This window comes from Heptranchias perlo, chromosome 5 (assembly GCF_035084215.1).
Source record: "Heptranchias perlo isolate sHepPer1 chromosome 5, sHepPer1.hap1, whole genome shotgun sequence".
In the NCBI taxonomy this organism is placed as follows: domain Eukaryota; kingdom Metazoa; phylum Chordata; class Chondrichthyes; order Hexanchiformes; family Hexanchidae; genus Heptranchias; species Heptranchias perlo.
This window is the reverse complement of record NC_090329.1, coordinates 29,657,374-29,675,286: the sequence shown is the minus strand read 5'-3', so window position 1 is coordinate 29,675,286 and position 17,913 is coordinate 29,657,374. Positions and strand designations below refer to the sequence as shown.

At 45.9% G+C, this 17,913-nt stretch overlaps 1 protein-coding gene across 2 annotated transcripts in view; it reads left to right on the top strand.

Moving 5' to 3' along the window:
• fbxo25 (F-box protein 25) overlaps positions 1-17,913 on the top strand; it is a 60,881-nt gene that overhangs the window by 37,555 nt on the left and 5,413 nt on the right. For both annotated transcript variants that reach the window (XM_067984188.1, XM_067984189.1), the window contains exons 6-8: positions 9,429-9,522; positions 13,945-14,129; positions 17,252-17,434. In XM_067984188.1, coding sequence (XP_067840289.1) covers positions 9,429-9,522; positions 13,945-14,129; positions 17,252-17,434 — 462 coding nt within the window. The remainder of the gene's footprint in view (positions 1-9,428; positions 9,523-13,944; positions 14,130-17,251; positions 17,435-17,913) is intronic.

Here is a 17,913-nt window from a genome sequence, read left to right as displayed (position 1 = left end):
CCTCCACTGTCTTTCATTTGTCACACTGCTGTCCGACATCCAGTACTGGATGAGCAAAAGTTTCCTCCAACTTTTTTTTTATTTGTTCATGAGATGTGGGCGTCGCTGGCAAGGCCAGCATTTATTGCCCATCCCTAATTGCCCTTGAGAAGGTGATGGTAAGCCACCGCCTTGAACCGCTGCAGTCCGTGTGGTGAAGGTTCTCCCACCGTGCTGTTGTGTAGGGAGTTCCTGGATTTTGACCCAGCGACCCAAGGAACGGCGATGTATTTCTAAGTCAGGATGGTGTGTGACTCAGAGGGGAATGTGCAGGTGGTGTTGTTCCCATGTGCCTGCTGCCCTTGTAGTTCTAGGTGGTAGAGGTCGGGGTTTGGGAGGTGCTGTCGAAGAAGCCTTGGCGAGTTACTGCAGTGCATCCTGTGGATGGCACACACAGCAGCCACGGTGTGCCGGTGGTGAAGGGAGTGAATGTTTAGGGTGGTGGATGGGGTGCCAATCGAGGGCTGCTTTGTCCTGGATGGTGTCGAGCTTCTTGAGTGCTGTTGGAGCTGCGTTCATCCAGGCAAGTGGAGAGTATTCCATCACACACCTGACCTGTGCCTTGAAGATGGTGGAAAGGCTTTGGGGAGTCAGGAGGTGAGTCATTCACCGCAGAATACCCAGCCTCTGACCTGCTCTTGTAGCCACTGTATTTATGTGGCTGGTCCAGTTAAGTTTCTGGTCAATGGTGACCCCCAGGATGTTGATGGTGGGGGATTCGGCGATGGTAATGCCGTTGAATGTCAAGGGGAGGTGGTTAGATTCTCTCTTGTTGGAGATGGTCATTGCCTGGCACTTGTCTAGTGCAAATGTTACTTGCCACTTATGAGCCCAAGCCTGGATGTTGTCCAGGTCTTGCTGCATGCAGGCACGGACTGCTTCATTATCTGAGGGGTTGCGAATGGAACTAAACACTGCAATCATCAGAAAACATCCCCATTTCTGACCTTATGATGGAGGGAAGGTCATTGATGAAGCAGCCGAAGATGGTTGGGCGTAAGACACTGCCCTGAGGAACTCCTGCAGCTATGTCCTGTGGCTGAGATAATTGGCCTCCAACAACCACTACCATCTTCCTTTGTGCTAGGTATGACTCCAGCCACTGGAGGGTTTTCCCCCTGACTTCAATTTTACTAGGGCTCCTTGGTGCCACACTCGGTCAAATGCTGCCTTGATGTCAAGGGCAGTCACTCTCACCTCACCTCTGGATTTCAGCTCTTTTGTCCACGTTTGGACCAAGGCTGTAATGAGGTCTGGAACCGAGTGGTCCTGGCGGAACCCAAACTGAGCATCAGTAAGCATGTTATTGGTGAGTAAGTGCCGCTTGATAGCACTGTCGACGGCACCTTCCATCTCTTTGCTGATGATTGAAAGTAGACTGATGGGGCGGTAATTGGCTGGATTGGATTTGTCTTGCTTTTTGTGGACAGGACATGCCTGGGCAATTTTCCACATTGTCGGTAGATGCCAGTGTTGTAGCTAATGGAACAGTTTGGCTGGAGGCATGGCTAGTTCTGGAGCACAAGTCTTCAGCAATACAGCCAGGATGTTGTCGGGGCCCATAGCCTTTGCTGTATCCAGTGCACTCAGCCGTTTCTTGATATCACGTGGAGTGAATCGAATTGGCTGAAGACTGGCTCCTGTGAAGATTGAAGTGGGACGAGGCCAAGATGGATCATCCACTCAGCACTTCTGGCTGAAGATGGTTGCAAACGCTTCAGCCTTGACTTTTGCACTCACGTGCTGGACACCGCAATCATTGTGGATGGAGATGTTTACAGAGCCACCTCCTCCTGTTAGTTGTTTAATTGTCCACCACCATTCACAACTGGATGTGGCAGGACTGCAGAGCTTTGATCCGGTCCATTGGTTGTGGAATCGCTTAGATCTGTCTATAGCATGTTGCTTCTGCTGTTTAGCATGCATATAGTCCTGTGTTGTAGCTTCACCAGGTTGGCACCTCATTTTTGGCCTGATGCCATGAGATTCTGTGTCAATGTTGAGGATTCCCAGGGCCACTCCCTCCTGACTGTATATCACTGTACCGCCACCTCTGGTCCTGTCCCACCGGCAGGACAGGACATACCCAGGGGTGGTGATGGAAGAGTTTGGGACTTTGGCTGAAAGGTATGATTCTGTGAGTATGGCTATGTCAGGCTGTTGCTTGACTAGTCTGTGGGACAGCTCTCCCAATTTTGGCACAAGTCCCCAGATGTTAGTGAGGAGCTCTTTGCAGGGTCAACTGGGCTTGGTTTCCATTTGTCGTGTCCGGTGCCTCGTGGTCCGATGCCGGGTGGTCCGTCTGGTTATATTTTTATTGTGACTTTCATTAGTGAGATTGTACAACTGAGTGGCTTGCTAGGCCATTTCAGAGGGCGATTAAGAAACAACCACGTTGCTGTGGGTCTGGAGTCACATATAGGCCAGGATGGCAGGTTTCATTCCCTTAAGGGCATTAGTGAACCAGATGGGTTTTTACGACAATCATTACTGATACTAGTTTTTTTTAATTCTAGATTTTATTTAATTGAATCTAAATTCCCCAGCTGCCGTGGCAGGATTTGAACTCATAACTCTGGATTACTAGTCCAGTAACATAACCACTATGCTACCATACCACTAAATATTGGGAAGACGAAAGCCATTGTCTTTGGTCACCGCCGCAAACTCCCTAGCTACCGACTTCATCCCTCTCCCTGTCTGAACCAGACCATTCACAACTTTGCCATCCTATTTGCCCCTGAGATGAGCTTCCGACCACATATCTGCTCCATCACCACGACCGCCTACTTCCACCTCCATATCATCGCCCATCTCTGCCCCTGCCTCAGCTCATCTGCTGCTGAAACCCTCATCCATGCCTTTGTTACTTCTAGACTCAACTACTCCAATGCTCTTGTGGCTGGCCTCCCATCTTCCACCTTCCATAAACTTGAGCACATCCAAAATTCTGCTGCCCGTATCCTAACTCACACCAAGTCCTGTTCTCTCATCACACTTATGCTTGCTGACCTACGTTGGCTCCTGGTTAGGGAATGCCTCGATTTTAAAATTCTCATCCTTGTTTTCAAATCTCTCCATGGCTTCGCCCCTCCCTACCTCTGTAACCTCCTCCAGCCCTACAACCCTCCAAGATCTCTGCGCTCCTCCAATTCTTGCCTCTTGCGCATCACTGATTTTAATTGCTCCACCGTTGGCAGCCATGTCTTCTGTTGCCTAGTCCCCAAGCTCTTACATTCCCTCTCTAAACCGTTCTGCCTCTCTACCTCTCTCTCCTTTTAAGACGCTCCTTTAAAACCTACCTCTTTGACCAAGGTTGTGGTCGCCTGTCCTAATATGGGCCAAACATGGGCAAGGAAACCTCCTGCTGATTACCACTTACCATCCTCTCTCAGCTGATAAATCAGTCCTCCTCCATGTTGAGCACCACTTAGAGGAAGCACTGAGGGTAGCAAGGCCACAGATGCACTCTGGGTGGGGTACTTCAATGTCCATCATCAAGAGTGGCTCGGTAGCACCACTACTGACCGAGCTGGCCGAGTCCAAAAGGACATAGCTGCCAGACTGGGCCTGCGGCAGGTGGTGAGCAAACTTAACACGAGGGGAAAAACCTACTTGACCTCGTCCTCACCAATCTACCTGTCGCAAATGCATCTGTCCATGACAGTATTGGTAGGCGTGACCACCGCACTGTACTCGTGGAGATGAAGTCCCATCTTCGCACTGAGGCCACCATCCAATGTGTTGTGTTGCACTGTCAGCGTGCTAAATGGGATAGATTCAGAACAGATCTAGCAGCTCAAAACTGGGCATCCATGAGGCGCAGTGGGCCATCAGCAGCAGCAGAATTGTATTCCAGCACAATCTGTAACCTCGTGGCCCGGCATATTCCTCACTACCATTACCAACAAGCCAGGGGATCAACCCTGGTTCAATGAGGAGTGTAGAAGAGCATGCCAGGAGCAGCACCAGGCGTACCTAAAAATGAGGTGCCAACCTGGGGAAGCTACAACTGAGGACTACATGCATGCTAAACAGCGGAAGCAACATGCTATAGACAGAGCTAAGTGATTCCACAACCAACGAATCAAATCAAAGCTCTGCAGTCCTGCCACATCTAGTTGTGAATGGTGGACAATTAAACAACTAACGGTGGAGCAGGGTCTGTAAACATCCCCATCCTCAATGATGGCGGAGTCCAGCACGTGAGTGCAAAAGACAAGGCTGAAGCGTTTGCAACCATCTTCAGCCAGAAGGGCCGAGTGGATGATCCATCTCAGCCTCCTCCCGATATCCCCACCATCACAGAAGCCAGTCTTCAGCCAATTCGATTCACTCCACGTGATATCAAGAAACGGCTGAGTGCACTGGATACAGCAAAGGCTATGGGCCCCGACAACATCCCGGCTGTGGTGCTGAAGACTTGTGCTCCAGAACTAGCCGCGCCTCTACCCAAACTGTTCCAGTACAGCTACAACAGTGGCATCCACCCGACAATGTGGAAAAAAAAATTTTTCAAAAAATATACTTTATTCATAAAATTTGCAACAATACATACAATACAGTTGTCATATCTCATTCCAAACGTACACAATACAGATTATACAATTTGCAGGTTCCATCAAGTACAGTTCAATGAACACATTGGACATAATTACAGTTCATGACACTCTAGGGTGCCTCATTGCATCACAATCAATACAGGTGATTCATTACAGGTACATTACATTTCATTACATCAGTTTGAATTTTACATTCTGCCCAAGGGGTTTTTCCCTGATTTCAGCCTCTCGGTATACACTGGCGGGAAGGCTCTAAATGGTTGCCTTTCCCCACAGACCCTTTGCAGCGGCCGCACCCATCCTCAGTGCGTCCCTGAGCACGTAGGCCTGGACCTTGGAATGTGCCAGTCTGCAACACTCGGTCGAGGACAGCTCCTTGCACTGGAAGACCAACAAGTTTCGGGCAGACCAAGGGGCATCTTTCACCGAGTTGATGGTCTTCCAGCAGCAGTTGATGTCCGTCTCAGTGTGCGTCCCCGGGAACAGCCCGTAGAGCACAGAATCCTGTGTTACGGAACTGCTCGGGACGAACCTGGACAGATACCACTGCATCTCTCTCCAGACCTTGTTTGCAAAGGCACATTCCAGGAGGAGATGGGTGACGGCCTCGTCTCCACCACAGCCTCCTCGGGGACAGCGCGCAGTGGTGCTGAGACTCCGGGAGTGCATGAAGGATCTGACGGGAAGGGCCCTTCTCACCACCAGCCAAGCTAGGTCTTGTGCTTGTTTGAAAGCTCTGGCGATGAGGCGTTCTGCCAAATGACATTGACAGTCCGCTCGGGGAACCAACCGACAGGATCCACCATCTCCTTTTCCCGCAGGGTCTTGAGGATGTTGCGTGCGGACCATTTGCTGATTGCCTTGTGGTCAAAGTGTTTTTCTGCACAAACTTTTCCACGAAGGACAGGTGGGGCGGAACGGTCCAACTGGACGGAGCATTCCGTGGCAGCGTGGCCAGGCCCATCCTTCTCAACACCAGGGACAGGTAGAACCTCAGCACTTAGTGACACTTTGTGTTTGCGTACCGAGGGTCTAGGCACAGCTTGATGCAGTCACACACAAAGGTGGCCATCAGGATGAGGGCCGTGTTGGGCACGCCTTTCCCCCCTTTCTCTGGAGATTTGTACATCGTGTCCCTGCGGACACTGTCCATTTTTGATCTCCAGATAAAGTGGAAGATGGCTCGGGTGACTGTCGCGGCGCAGGAGCGAGGTATGGGCCAGACCTGCGCCATGTACAGCAACACTGAGAGCACCTCGCACCTGATGACCAGGTTTTTGCCCACGATCGAGAGGGATCGCCGATCCCACAGTCCCAGTTTCTGCTTAACCTTGGCAATACGCTCCTCCCAGTTTTTGGTGCACGCCCCGGCCCCCCGAACCAGATCCCCAGCACCTTCAGGTAATCCGACCTGACGGTGAACGGTCCAGTTCCCAAAGAACATGGCCTCGCTCTTGCTGCGATTTACCCTGGCCCGAGGCCAGTTCGAACTGGTCGCAGATGCTCATCAATCTGCGGACCGACAGCTGATCCGAGCAAAAGACAGCGACGTCGTCCATGTACAGGGAGGCCTTGACCTGAGTGCCTCCGCTGCCTGGGATCGTCACCCCTCTTATGCCCGCATCCCTCCTGATGGACTCGGCAAAGGGTTCGATGCAACACACGAACAAGACGAAGGAGAGAGGACAGCCCTGCCTGACTCCAGATTTGATCGGAAAGCTTTCTGATTCCCACCCGTTGATTGAAACTGCGCTATTGATGTTTGTGTAGAGCAGTTGGATCCAATTGCGGATTCCCTCCCCAAGCCCCATTTTGGAGAGTTCGTCCATCATGTACATGTGGGATATTCTGTCAAAGGCCTACTCCTGGTCCAGGCTGATTAGGCAGGTGTTCACCCCACTGTCCTGTACGAAGGCGATCGTATCCCTGAGACAATGTGGAAAATTGCCCAGGTATGTCCTGTCCACAAAAAGCAGGACAAATCCAATCTGGCCAATTACCGCCCCGTCAGCCTACTCTCAATCATCAGCAAAGTGATGGAAGGCGTCATCGATTGTGCATTTACTCACCAATAACCTGCTCATCGATGCTCAGTTTGGGTTCCGCCAGGACCGCTCGGCCCCAGACCTCAATACAGCCTTGGTCCAAACATGGACAAAAGAGCTGAATTCCAGAGGTGAGGTGAGAGTGACTGCCCTTGATATCAAGCCAGCATTTGACAGAGTGTGGCACCTAGTAAAATTGAAGTCAAAGGGAATCAGGGGGAAAACTCTCCAGTGGCTGGAGTCATACCTAGCACAAAGGAAGATGGTAGTGGTTGTTGGAGGCCAATCATCTCAGCCCCAGAACATTGCATAGGAGTTCCTCAGGGCAGTGTCCTAGGCCCAACCATCTTCAGCTGCTTCATCAATGACCTTCCCTCCATCATAAGGTCAGAAATGGGGATGTTCGCTGATGATTGCACAGTGTTCAGTTCCATTCACAACCCCTCAGATAATGAAGCAGTCCGTGCCCGCATGCAGTAAGAGCTGGATAACATCCAGGCTTGGGCTGATAAGTGGCAAGTAACATTCGTGCCAGGCAATGACCATCTCCAACAAGAGAGAGTCTAACCACCTCCCCTTGACATTCAACGGCATTACCGTCGCCGAATTCCCCCACCATCAACATCCTGGGGGTCACCATTGACCAGAAACTTAACTGGACCAGCCATATAAATACTGTGGCTACAAGAGCATGTTAGAGGCTGGGTATTCTGTGGCGAGTGACTCACCTCCTGACTCCCCAAAGCCTTTCCACCATCTACAGGGCACAAGTCAGGAGTGTGATGGAATACTCTCCACTTGCCTGAAAGAATGCAGCTCCAACAACACTCGAGAAGCTCGACACCATCCAGGACAAAGCAGCCCGCTTGATCGGCACCCCATCCACCACCCTAAACATTCACTCCCTTCACCGCCGGCGCACTGTGGCTGCAGTGTGTACCATCCACGGAATGCACTGCGACAACTCGCCAAGGCTTCTTCGACAGCACCTCCCAAGCCCGCAACCTCTACCACCTAGAAGGACAAGGGCCGTAGGCACATGGGGACGACACCACCTGCACGTTCCCCTCCAAGCCACACACCATCCCGACTTGGAAATATATCGCCGTTCCTTCATCGTCACTGGGTCAAAATCCTAGAACTCCCTTCCTAACAGCACTGTGGTAGAACCTTCACTACACGGACTGTGGCAATTCAAGAAGGCGGCTCACCACCACCTTCTCGAGGGCAATTAGGGATGGGCAATAAATGCTGGCCTCGCCAGTGACGACCACATCCCACGAATGAATAAAAATAAATTTCCTTATGTGGCTCGGTGTCAAATTTTGTTTGATAATACTCCTGTGAAATGCCTTGGGATGTTTTACTATGTTAAAGGCGCTATATAAATGCAAGTTTTCGTTATTGTTGGTCCTTGACGGTTCGTGACTTCCAAAAATGACAGTGCTGGCTTCAAAGTATGTAAAACACGCTGCAGAACAGAATAAATTAGATACATCAATAGACCTTTCCCTTATTCTGATCTCTCCTCCATTCAGAATATGCTCCCCATGGCATCCCAATGATAGTGATCAAAATAAATTGGCCCAGGTTTTTCCATACTTCCCAATCCAATCCATTACGTGTTGGTGCTTACTGAAGCTGATATTATTATCCCTTTACTGTCAGCCTGTACCAGGGCATTGAGAATCCTGCATGAGGTAGGTTATCCAATTGCTGCCACCTGGTATTAATTATATTATCACTATTTTGTTTGATTTAAATGGAATTGGTCGTAACTCTCCACTTTGCACCTATTTGTGGCTAAGCAGGATGAGATCACTATCAGTGGCTAGGTCTGGAACACTATCGAGTGCAGTACTCTCTGCATTTTCAAGTTTAATCTTCTACGATTTTGCAGAGAAGTCCAGCTGAATAATCTGGAGGATCTTCAATTGGTGCATACACTGGCCACAGAGAATTTATCATCTATGGCTATCGAACACTCCCCATTATTTTCTGATTTCCAGGAAGTTTAGAAGATATGGATCCATCTTGGGTCTTGGAACACTGAACAAATATAACTTGCAAAATATTATGGCATTGAAGGGTTCCAATGCCAAACCATTCAAATTTTGAGCGTAAGGCTTTTCAGTGTCTTGAAACCCTCCTGTTTGTGTGTCTTTAATAATCAGTTTATGAACTTCAGTATTGCAATTGAGTGAAAAGTTCTTCGACACCATGCAACCATGACTATATCACATAATTCGAACTGCAGAGCTGTTGTACCAGATGATACATGCTGCGGTTATATGGATTTTTTTTTTAAGCAGACTGCTACAGGAAAACAATATCTCCAGTAAAATACACCTACTAGTGATATGAGGAAGTGCATAAGCATTTGCCCTTGAAGCTTGGCAGCATTGTCTTCCCAACATAATCCAACCACTCGCCTTTATTTCTCCTATCCTTACCTTTGTGTATATCAACACCTTAAAAGCACCATTACTATCAATAACTCTAAGCACCGTTTGTCTTTCCTTGATCTGATGCTGTTCAGATATATATTCTATAATTCTTTGTACCAGTCATTTCATTGTGCCAAGAAGTGAACTTGGAGGAGTAAGTATGTTTTTGTATTTGATTTCTATATTTAATTTTTATTTTAACTCCTTTTATTATTACAACTGTACAATAAAAGTGTCCACTGATGATGAATTGTTTGTTCGCAGATCTGTAGTGAAGAGGAATTCATTTTACTGTTCTAAAGATTCATGATTTGTAAAACTTTTTAACTCAACAGCTTTTGCAGCTTATAGCAAACTCACAGTTAACCTCTTTAAGTGGAGCTGCACAGAAGAACTACTTCAACATTTTGGAAAAGATTGTTCGGAAAGGTAAACTTTATACAACCCTATAATGTGCAAATATGTAATACGTGCTTCTCAGACTAGGAATGTAAAGAGATCTATACTAAGTTCTTCCTTCCAAAGAAACTATTTTGTTTCAGTTGTCATATAGATAGTGACTTGTTTTGTCTCTAGATATTCAGAGGTCTTAAACCTAACACAAGATTAGTGACCTTTGCAGTGTAAACTTCGTTTATTTATCTTGAAGACTGCAGAATTTTCAAGTAAAGCAATGGTGCAGCATTAAAAAGAAAGACTTGCATTTATATAGCGCCTTTCATGACCTCAGGACATCCCAAAGCTCTTTACAGACAATGAAGTACTTTTGAAGCATAGTCATTGTTGTAATGTAGGAAATGCGGCAGCCAATTTGCGCAAGTTTGCTGTGAATTCCCAGGTTGAAATGTAAGCAATGGCTGGCAAAGCTACTTATTGTGTACTTTCCTGATGGTGATGGTGTCATCTCATTGGTTAAAACTGATCATCTTTCTCTTTCACAGTGCACATATCCTATTTCATTTATAAAAAGTATGTTGGACACTTCTATAAAACCTAGATAAATCCAGACATTTGCTTTGTAAAATGAATTGTATCTCCAAATTGACCTACATTGACTTTGGTCTGAGATTGGACTGATATGGAATCCCAAAGACAATTAGGCATATGGGCTCAATACCGGTATGCCACACTCCTTTCTCTTAAAAAGGCCGTGGTTCCATCTCTTTAGCTGTTATTCCTCAGTAAGTTATTGCATAACGACTAGCAGAAGAAATTGCAACTTGGAAATATGAATAGTTGGGGGGGTGGGGGGAGATGTGAAGAGAGAGAAACCTGCTTATTTGTCACCCCTTGACATTCAACGGCATTACCATCGCTGAATTCCCCCACCATCAACATCCTGGGGGTCACTATTGACCAGAAACTTAACTGGACCAGCCATATAAATACTTTGGCTACAAGAGCAGGTCAGAAGCTGGGTATTCTGCGGCGAGTGACTCACCTCCTAACTCCCCAAAGCCTTTCCACCATCTACAAGGCAAGTCAGGAGTGTGATGGAATACTCTCCACTTGCTTGGATGAGTGCAGCTCCAACAACATTCAAGAAGCTCAACACCATCCAGGATAAAGCAGCCCGCTTGATTGACACCCCATCCACCACCCTAAACATTCACTCCTTTCACCGCCGGCATACCATGGCTGCAGTGTGTACCATCTACAGGATGCACTGCAGCAACTCGCCAAGGCTTCTCCGACAGCACCTCCCAAACCCACGACCTCTACCACCTAGAAGGACAAGGTCAGCAGGCACATGGGAACAACACCACCTGCACGTTCCCCTCCAAGTCACTCACCATCCCGACTTGAAAATATATCGCCGTTCCTTCATCGTCGCTGGGTCAAAATCTTGGAACTCCCTACCTAACAGCACAGTGGGAGAACCTTCACTACACGGACTGTAGCAGTTCAAGAAGACGGCTCACCACCACCTTCTCAAGGGCAATTAGGGATGGGCAATAAATGCTGGCCTTGCCAGCGATGCCCACATCCCATGAACGAATAAGCTAGGGTTGCTAACTCTGGATGTATTCCTGGAGGTTTGAGCACATGACATCCGACCACGTGGCAGTGGATCACATGACAGTTGGTCATGTGATATTTTAAAATACCCACATGCACCACTGGAATTTCCAAAGTTTGTTCACGTTGTCCAATAAAATACTCTCCATGGGGAAGAGTGAGAGTGATACTGGCATGAACAGTTTCCACCACAGGACAGGAGATGAGGATATCTTTTCCATTGGAATTCACAGAAACAAATTTATAGGCACAAGTAATTTCTTTGTTGTTGGTCCCACATGATGCTTTTTAGACACATTCTTATACTCTTGAATCATTCTGTGTTTTGATCAGCGTGCAAGAGGGAACCTTAGTTTACATTACGACACAGAAAGAAAAATGACCCCATTTTATAGCCATTAATTCCTTTAACAATATGCACATAGCTTTCATGTTTAAGAGAAACTCTACATTTTTCCGCAAGTGAAAGATAATCAGAGTGAAACTGCGAAAGGCAGTGGCCGGCTAAGTGTTTCTGGTGGTGGGACAGGACTAGACACGACGAAATTCTAGCAGTGTGGATGAAACTGAAGATGGACAGCGCCTCGAGTGCCAGGATGGGGCGAGAATTGGGAACCATGAACTGCGCTTACAAAGTACTTCCCTCCTGGGTCGCCAGCAGCAGTTCTCACTGGGGTGAGCAACCATCCCACTCCCAGGAAGTGGGTCGGGCCTTAAAACCTTACAAGGAGGCTTCGGGCCTCTTTTTCTGGACTTCCTGATTTCAACGCCGGGGTTCCCGGGCCTTCTGTTTTATGCCTCGTGAAAGTCTCTGGCCTTCTCGCCTCCTAACAGTTAGGTGCCTAGAAAGGCACAGCTTGTGGGCCCGGAGGAGCAGGAGTGCTTCCCCCAAGCCCAACAAGCCTACCTGCACCGACCCCGACCACCCCCACCCCCCCCCAAAATGATCGCACACCCCCGATCCCTCCCCCTGTGCCCACCCATGCCCCCGTACCCTCCCCCCACCCCCCCAAATCCATACAAACGAAGACTTACCTGCAGACTTACTTGAACATGTCCTCTCCCTGGCTGCTCTCCCGTCCGACTGAGACCAGCCTATCACTCAGGCTGGTCAGTCGGATGGGAAACCGACAAAAAAAAAAGACGTCCTTACGTAATTAATCCCGTCCTCAATTTGACCCCCCTGCCCCCTTCCCGGCTTGGTTTTAAAATTGAGCCCATTGTGCTTGTGTGAATGCAGTATTTCTTTTCATAGGTTTTTGTTTTCCCTTTTTTCCAGGATTTTTTTATGCTGGCTCCTACATAGCAGCTAAGGTACATTGGCAGATGTGGTTGAGGCTTTAGCAGACATGTTTTGCCTACCTGCTTGCTGGACCTCTGACACTTTTTTTCCTGCCTGCTCACTTATGAAATTCGCACACTAGTAAGTCTGATTCATCCATGCTCAATACAATACTAACAAGGTGTAGTCTGCTGCATTATTAATTTAGTCTCTTCCGTCATGAATTATCCAATCATTACCATAGGCTTTATCTGAGAAAAGTTGAGATGATTTAATTCAATGTGATGACAGTACCTAATCCACACATGCAAATGTATGGATTACAAATGTAAGCACTGAAATAAAGTTCTTATTGTTATCTGGATTACACCAAAGAAAAATAGTTTATTACTTTGCACATCCAGGCATAACTTGTCTTTTGGATACATTCTGAGTAGACTTCTGCATAAAAGATAACTGGCATATCTGACTTTGGGTTTGTTAATGTGGTATTAAAAGCCTACTAATAAATCAGAGTAGCTGGCTGTATTTATTTCCTCCTCTTCCCCAGTAAATATGTCAATCTTTACTATTGTTGTGCTTTGTCAAAAGGAATTGTAGAATGCTTGTTTGCATCCATTTAGGTCCTTGCCTTCTGAGTTCTTAATATGAATGTATGACCACCTATTTCTACTTACTGATTATCTTATGTTCTGTCATGTAAAAATATTGACAATACCTGTAAAAGTGCAGCTTCCATATGTTGCCATGCCAAATCATGTTTACTGGAAGCATTTTTCAATTATGTGGTATCTCTAAAAATAACACACTGAGGAATACTTAGGAATTTTAAGCCCATAACAAATAAATTCTTACTTGGGCAATTGGATGATCAAAGCACACATCTTATTTTAATTTAGAATTCTAGCACTCTTAATATGAAACTTTGAGGGTTGAAGACAAATGATTAGACAGGAGTTGTGAAATACCGTAGTGAGTTTCATACCATGTGAATCATTTTTTTCCCTTTTGATGCATTTCAAAATCACTTTAAAGTTGGATGGAACTCTTATTTTAAATTTATCTTTTTATAAATTTTTGTACTGATCAAAATGAGACAATTGGGGTTGTCATTACTGAGGAACCTTTGTGCTACCTTTTTGGCAATTAGTATTGCCATCAAGCATACCAGGTCAGGTATAACACACTCCAGATTCAGCGTGAAGTTTCTCCTAGTCAGTTCAAACAAGCTGCCTTAATCTTAATCGCAGAAGACCACCTTCACAAATGTGAACTTTTCCATTTCCACCAGCCGATTTACCCCTGAATAAAGATTGTTAATGTCAATCTTGGAACAGTTTTGTACCAACTAAGAACTAGGTTGAGGCTTGCCGAAACTAATTTGTAACCATCCACAGACAGCTGACATTCATCTCATCAGTAACTTCAATAACTAAACAAAAGTCCCAAAGCTGAATAGATTATTTGCCAGTTCACCTATGATTCTATCCTATATTTTTTTTTAATCAATTGTGTGAGCGTTGAAGTATGCTTTTCTGGTTTTGTTACAGTAATTGAGGACCAACAGAATCCTCGACTAATCAAAAACCTTCTACAGGATCTGGGTTCTGCCCTCTGTATCCTAGTCCGCGAAGTTGGAAGATGTGTCCTTGTTGGGAACATTAACATCTGGGTTTACCGTATGGAAACTATTCTGAATTGGCAACACCAGCTAAATAACCTGCAGATTACCAGGGTAGGAATACTAAACCTGCTTTCTTGCTTAATACCCTTTGTTTTGCTTTGACTTGTTGATCAGGTGCATGATCTGTTAGGTTAGTGGTTGATCAGTGTGTTGTATTAAAGGAACATAAATTGGTGACTTATCTTGATGTCACCCTAATTGCCGTGACTGGGGTTGCTTCTGGGCAAATAAACTATAATTGTACAGGGCTTTAGTGAGACCTCACCTGCAGTATTGCGTATAGTTTTGCTCTTCTTATCTAAGGAAGGATATACTTGCCTTAGAGGCGGTGCAACGAAGGTTCACTAGATTGATTCCTGGGATGAGAGGGTTAGATAGAGTCATAGAGTTATACAGCACGGATAGAGGCCCTTCGGCCCATCGTGTCCGCGCCGGCCGTCAAGCCCTGTCTAATCTAATCCCATATTCCAGCATTTGGTCCGTAGCCTTGTATGGTATGGCATTTCAAGTGCTCATCCAAATGCTTCTTGAATGTTGTGAGGGTTCCTGCCTCCACAACCCTTTCAGGCAGTGAGTTCCAGACTCCAACCACCCTCTGGGTGAAAAAGTTCTTTCTCAAATCCCCTCTAAACCTCCCGCCTTTTACCTTGAATCTATGCCCCCTTGTTATAGAACCCTCAACGAAGGGAAAAAGCTCCTTAGTATCCATCCTATCTGTGCCCCTCATAATTTTGTACACCTCAATCATGTCCCCCCTCAGCCTCCTCTGCTCCAAGGAAAACAAACCCAATCTTCCCAGTCTCTTCTTCATAGCTGAAGCGCTCCAGCCCTGGTAACATCCTGGTGAATCTCCTCTGCACCCTCTCCAAAGCGATCACATCCTTCCTGTAGTGTGGCGACCAGAACTGCACACAGTACTCCAGCTGTGGCCTAACCAGTGTTTTATACAGCTCCATCATAACCTCCTTGCTCTTATATTCTATGCCTCGGCTAATAAAGGCAAGTATCCCATATGCCTTCTTTACCACCTTATCTACCTGTTCCGCCGCCTTCAGGGATCTGTGAACTTGCACACCAAGATCCCTCTGACCCTCTGTCTTGCCTAGGGTCCTCCCATTCATTGTGTATTCCCTTGCCTTGTTAGTCCCTCCAAAGTGCATCACCTCGCACTTTTCCGGGTTAAATTCCATTTGCCACTGTTCCGCCCATCTGACCAACCCATCTATATCGTCCTGCAGACTGAGGCTATCCTCCTCGCTATTTACCACCCTACCAATTTTTGTATCATCAGCGAACTTACTGATCATACCTTTCACATTCATATCCAAGTCGTTAATGTAGACCACAAACAGCAAGGGACCCAGCACCGATCCCTGTGGTACCCCACTGGCCACAGGCTTCCAGTCACAAAAACAACCTTCGACCATCACCCTCTGCCTTCTGCCACTAAGCCAGTTTTGTATCCAAAGTGCCAAGGCCCCCTGGATTCCATGGTTGTCCTCTGAAGAAAGGTAGAGTAGAATGGGCCTATACTCTGGAGTTCAGAAGATTGAGAGGTGATCTCATTGAAACATAAGATTATGAGGGGGCTTGACAGGGTAGATATTGAGAGATTGTTTTCCCTGGCTAGAGAGTCTAGAACTAGGGGTAGTAGTCGCAGGATAAGGGATCGGCCATTCAAGACTGAGATGAGGAGGAATTTCCTCACACAGAGGGTTGTGAATCTTTGGAATTCTCTACCCCAGAGAGCTGTGGATGCTGAGTCATTGAATATATTCAAGGCTGAGATGGATAGATTTTTGGACTGTAGGGGAAGCAAGGGATATGGGATTGGGCGGGGAAATGGAGGTGAGGTCGAAGATCAGTCATGATCTGATTGAGTGGTGGAGCAGGCTCGAGGGGGCGTATGGCCTACGCCTGCTATTTCTTATGTTCTTATGTAAACATGCAAGGTTTCAGACTTGATGGCTATAATGTCTTCCTAATCAATATCTAAATGTATGCTTTGGAAAGAAAGGTAAATAAATGTTTGTGTAATCGTGTATGCTTTACACCTTATAGAATCATAGAATGATACAGCACAGAAGGAGGCCATTCAGTCCATCATGCCTGTGCCAGCTTTCCGAAAGAGCTATCCAATTAGTCCTATTCCCCTGCCCTACAAATTTTTCCTCTTGAAGTATTTATCCAATTCCTGTTTGAAAGTTATTATTGAATCTGCTTCCACCACCCTTTCAGGCAGTGCTTTCCAGATCATAACAATTCACTGTGTAAATAGATTTCTCCTCATCTCGCTTCTGGTTGTTTTGCCAATTACCTTAAATCTCTGTCCCCTCGCTATTGACCCTTCTGTCACAGGAAACAGAGTAAATAAGGAGGAACTATCAAATCACTTCCTGATTTTAAACACCTCTATTAAATCTCCCCTTAACCTTCTCTGATCTAAGGAGAACAACCCCAGCTTCTCTAGTCTCTCCAAAATTGGACACAATACTCCAGCTGGGGCCTAACCAGTGATTTATAAAGGTTTAGCTTAACTCCCTTGCTTTTGTACTCAATACCTCTGTTTATAAATTGTAAACAATTTTACAACACCAAGTTATAGTCCAATTTTACAACACGCCCTTTAAAATTGTCCCATTTAGTTTATATTGATTTTCCTCATTTTTTTCCTACCAAAATGCATCACTTTACACTTCTCTGCCTATTTTACATGGCTGCTTGCTTCCAGTGTTTCTCATTCAACTTACATTATACAAATACTGAGCACTCATTTGAAGAGTAAAATATGTAGGTTCACAGTTTGTATGCCAATGAAGAACCGTTACAAAACAGGGGAATGGAGGTGCCAGCTACCACATTGTTTTCCCTGGAACAGTTGACCGGCAGCTCAGCACATTTGGGATGTCATCCCATCAGTAGCATCTCTATACCAATGTTTGCTTGGAAGTGTACAGCTGAATTTGAAGATTGACTTTTCGAGAACATATCTGAAAACATAGAATCTAAAAACCTCTGAAATGTGTTTTTTTTTTTGCAGATCTGAATTGAATCAGAGCCTATATTTCCAAGCCTGGCAAGATTATAAAAAGCCCTATTATAATACGGAGTTTTTGTCCCTTTTTAGATGAAGTTGTTAATGGCACTAATGCTTTTTCTTCTTGTGTTTACAGCAAGTAAATAATGGTGCAACACTGAGTGACCTTCCACTTCACATGCAGAACAGCATTCTGCATAGGTTTTCAGATGGTCTGGACATAATCAGCTTGGGTCAGGTGACTTCTACTCTGCATGTGCTCAGTGAAGATAGACATCTGTGGAAAAAACTTTGCCAGTACCATTTTGCAGAAAAACAGGTAAGTCAATCAGATAAAGTAGAACGTGGTTTAATAAAATGCAGTCAGGGTATGAAACTAAATTAATTTGTGTGGCCAACTGAAGTTAATGCTGAAATTGAGAAATGGCTATACTCCTAGAATGCAGAACTGGGCTACTTTGAAAATATGTATTCAAATTAAAGGGTTATTAGATATGAAAAATGAGAATAGTAAAAGATAAATAGCTCCATCTAGCCTACATGCAGGGTCAGGCTACTTTGAATATTTTAGGTGGGTGCCGCACCATTTCTGGTGCATTTAGGATGCCCTCCTGACTTGGAGGAATGGGGGTGGATTTCACTATGGCACTTTGTCGCAGTGTCAGCAGACCCATAGGACTGCAGAACTTGTATAAAAAAAACCTTTAGAACTGTGTGGCTGTCTTCTGTTAGTTTAGGCAATCCAATTGCATCTGCTCGGCAGCATTAATGGCAGAAATACCCAGGCATTCCTGGTGC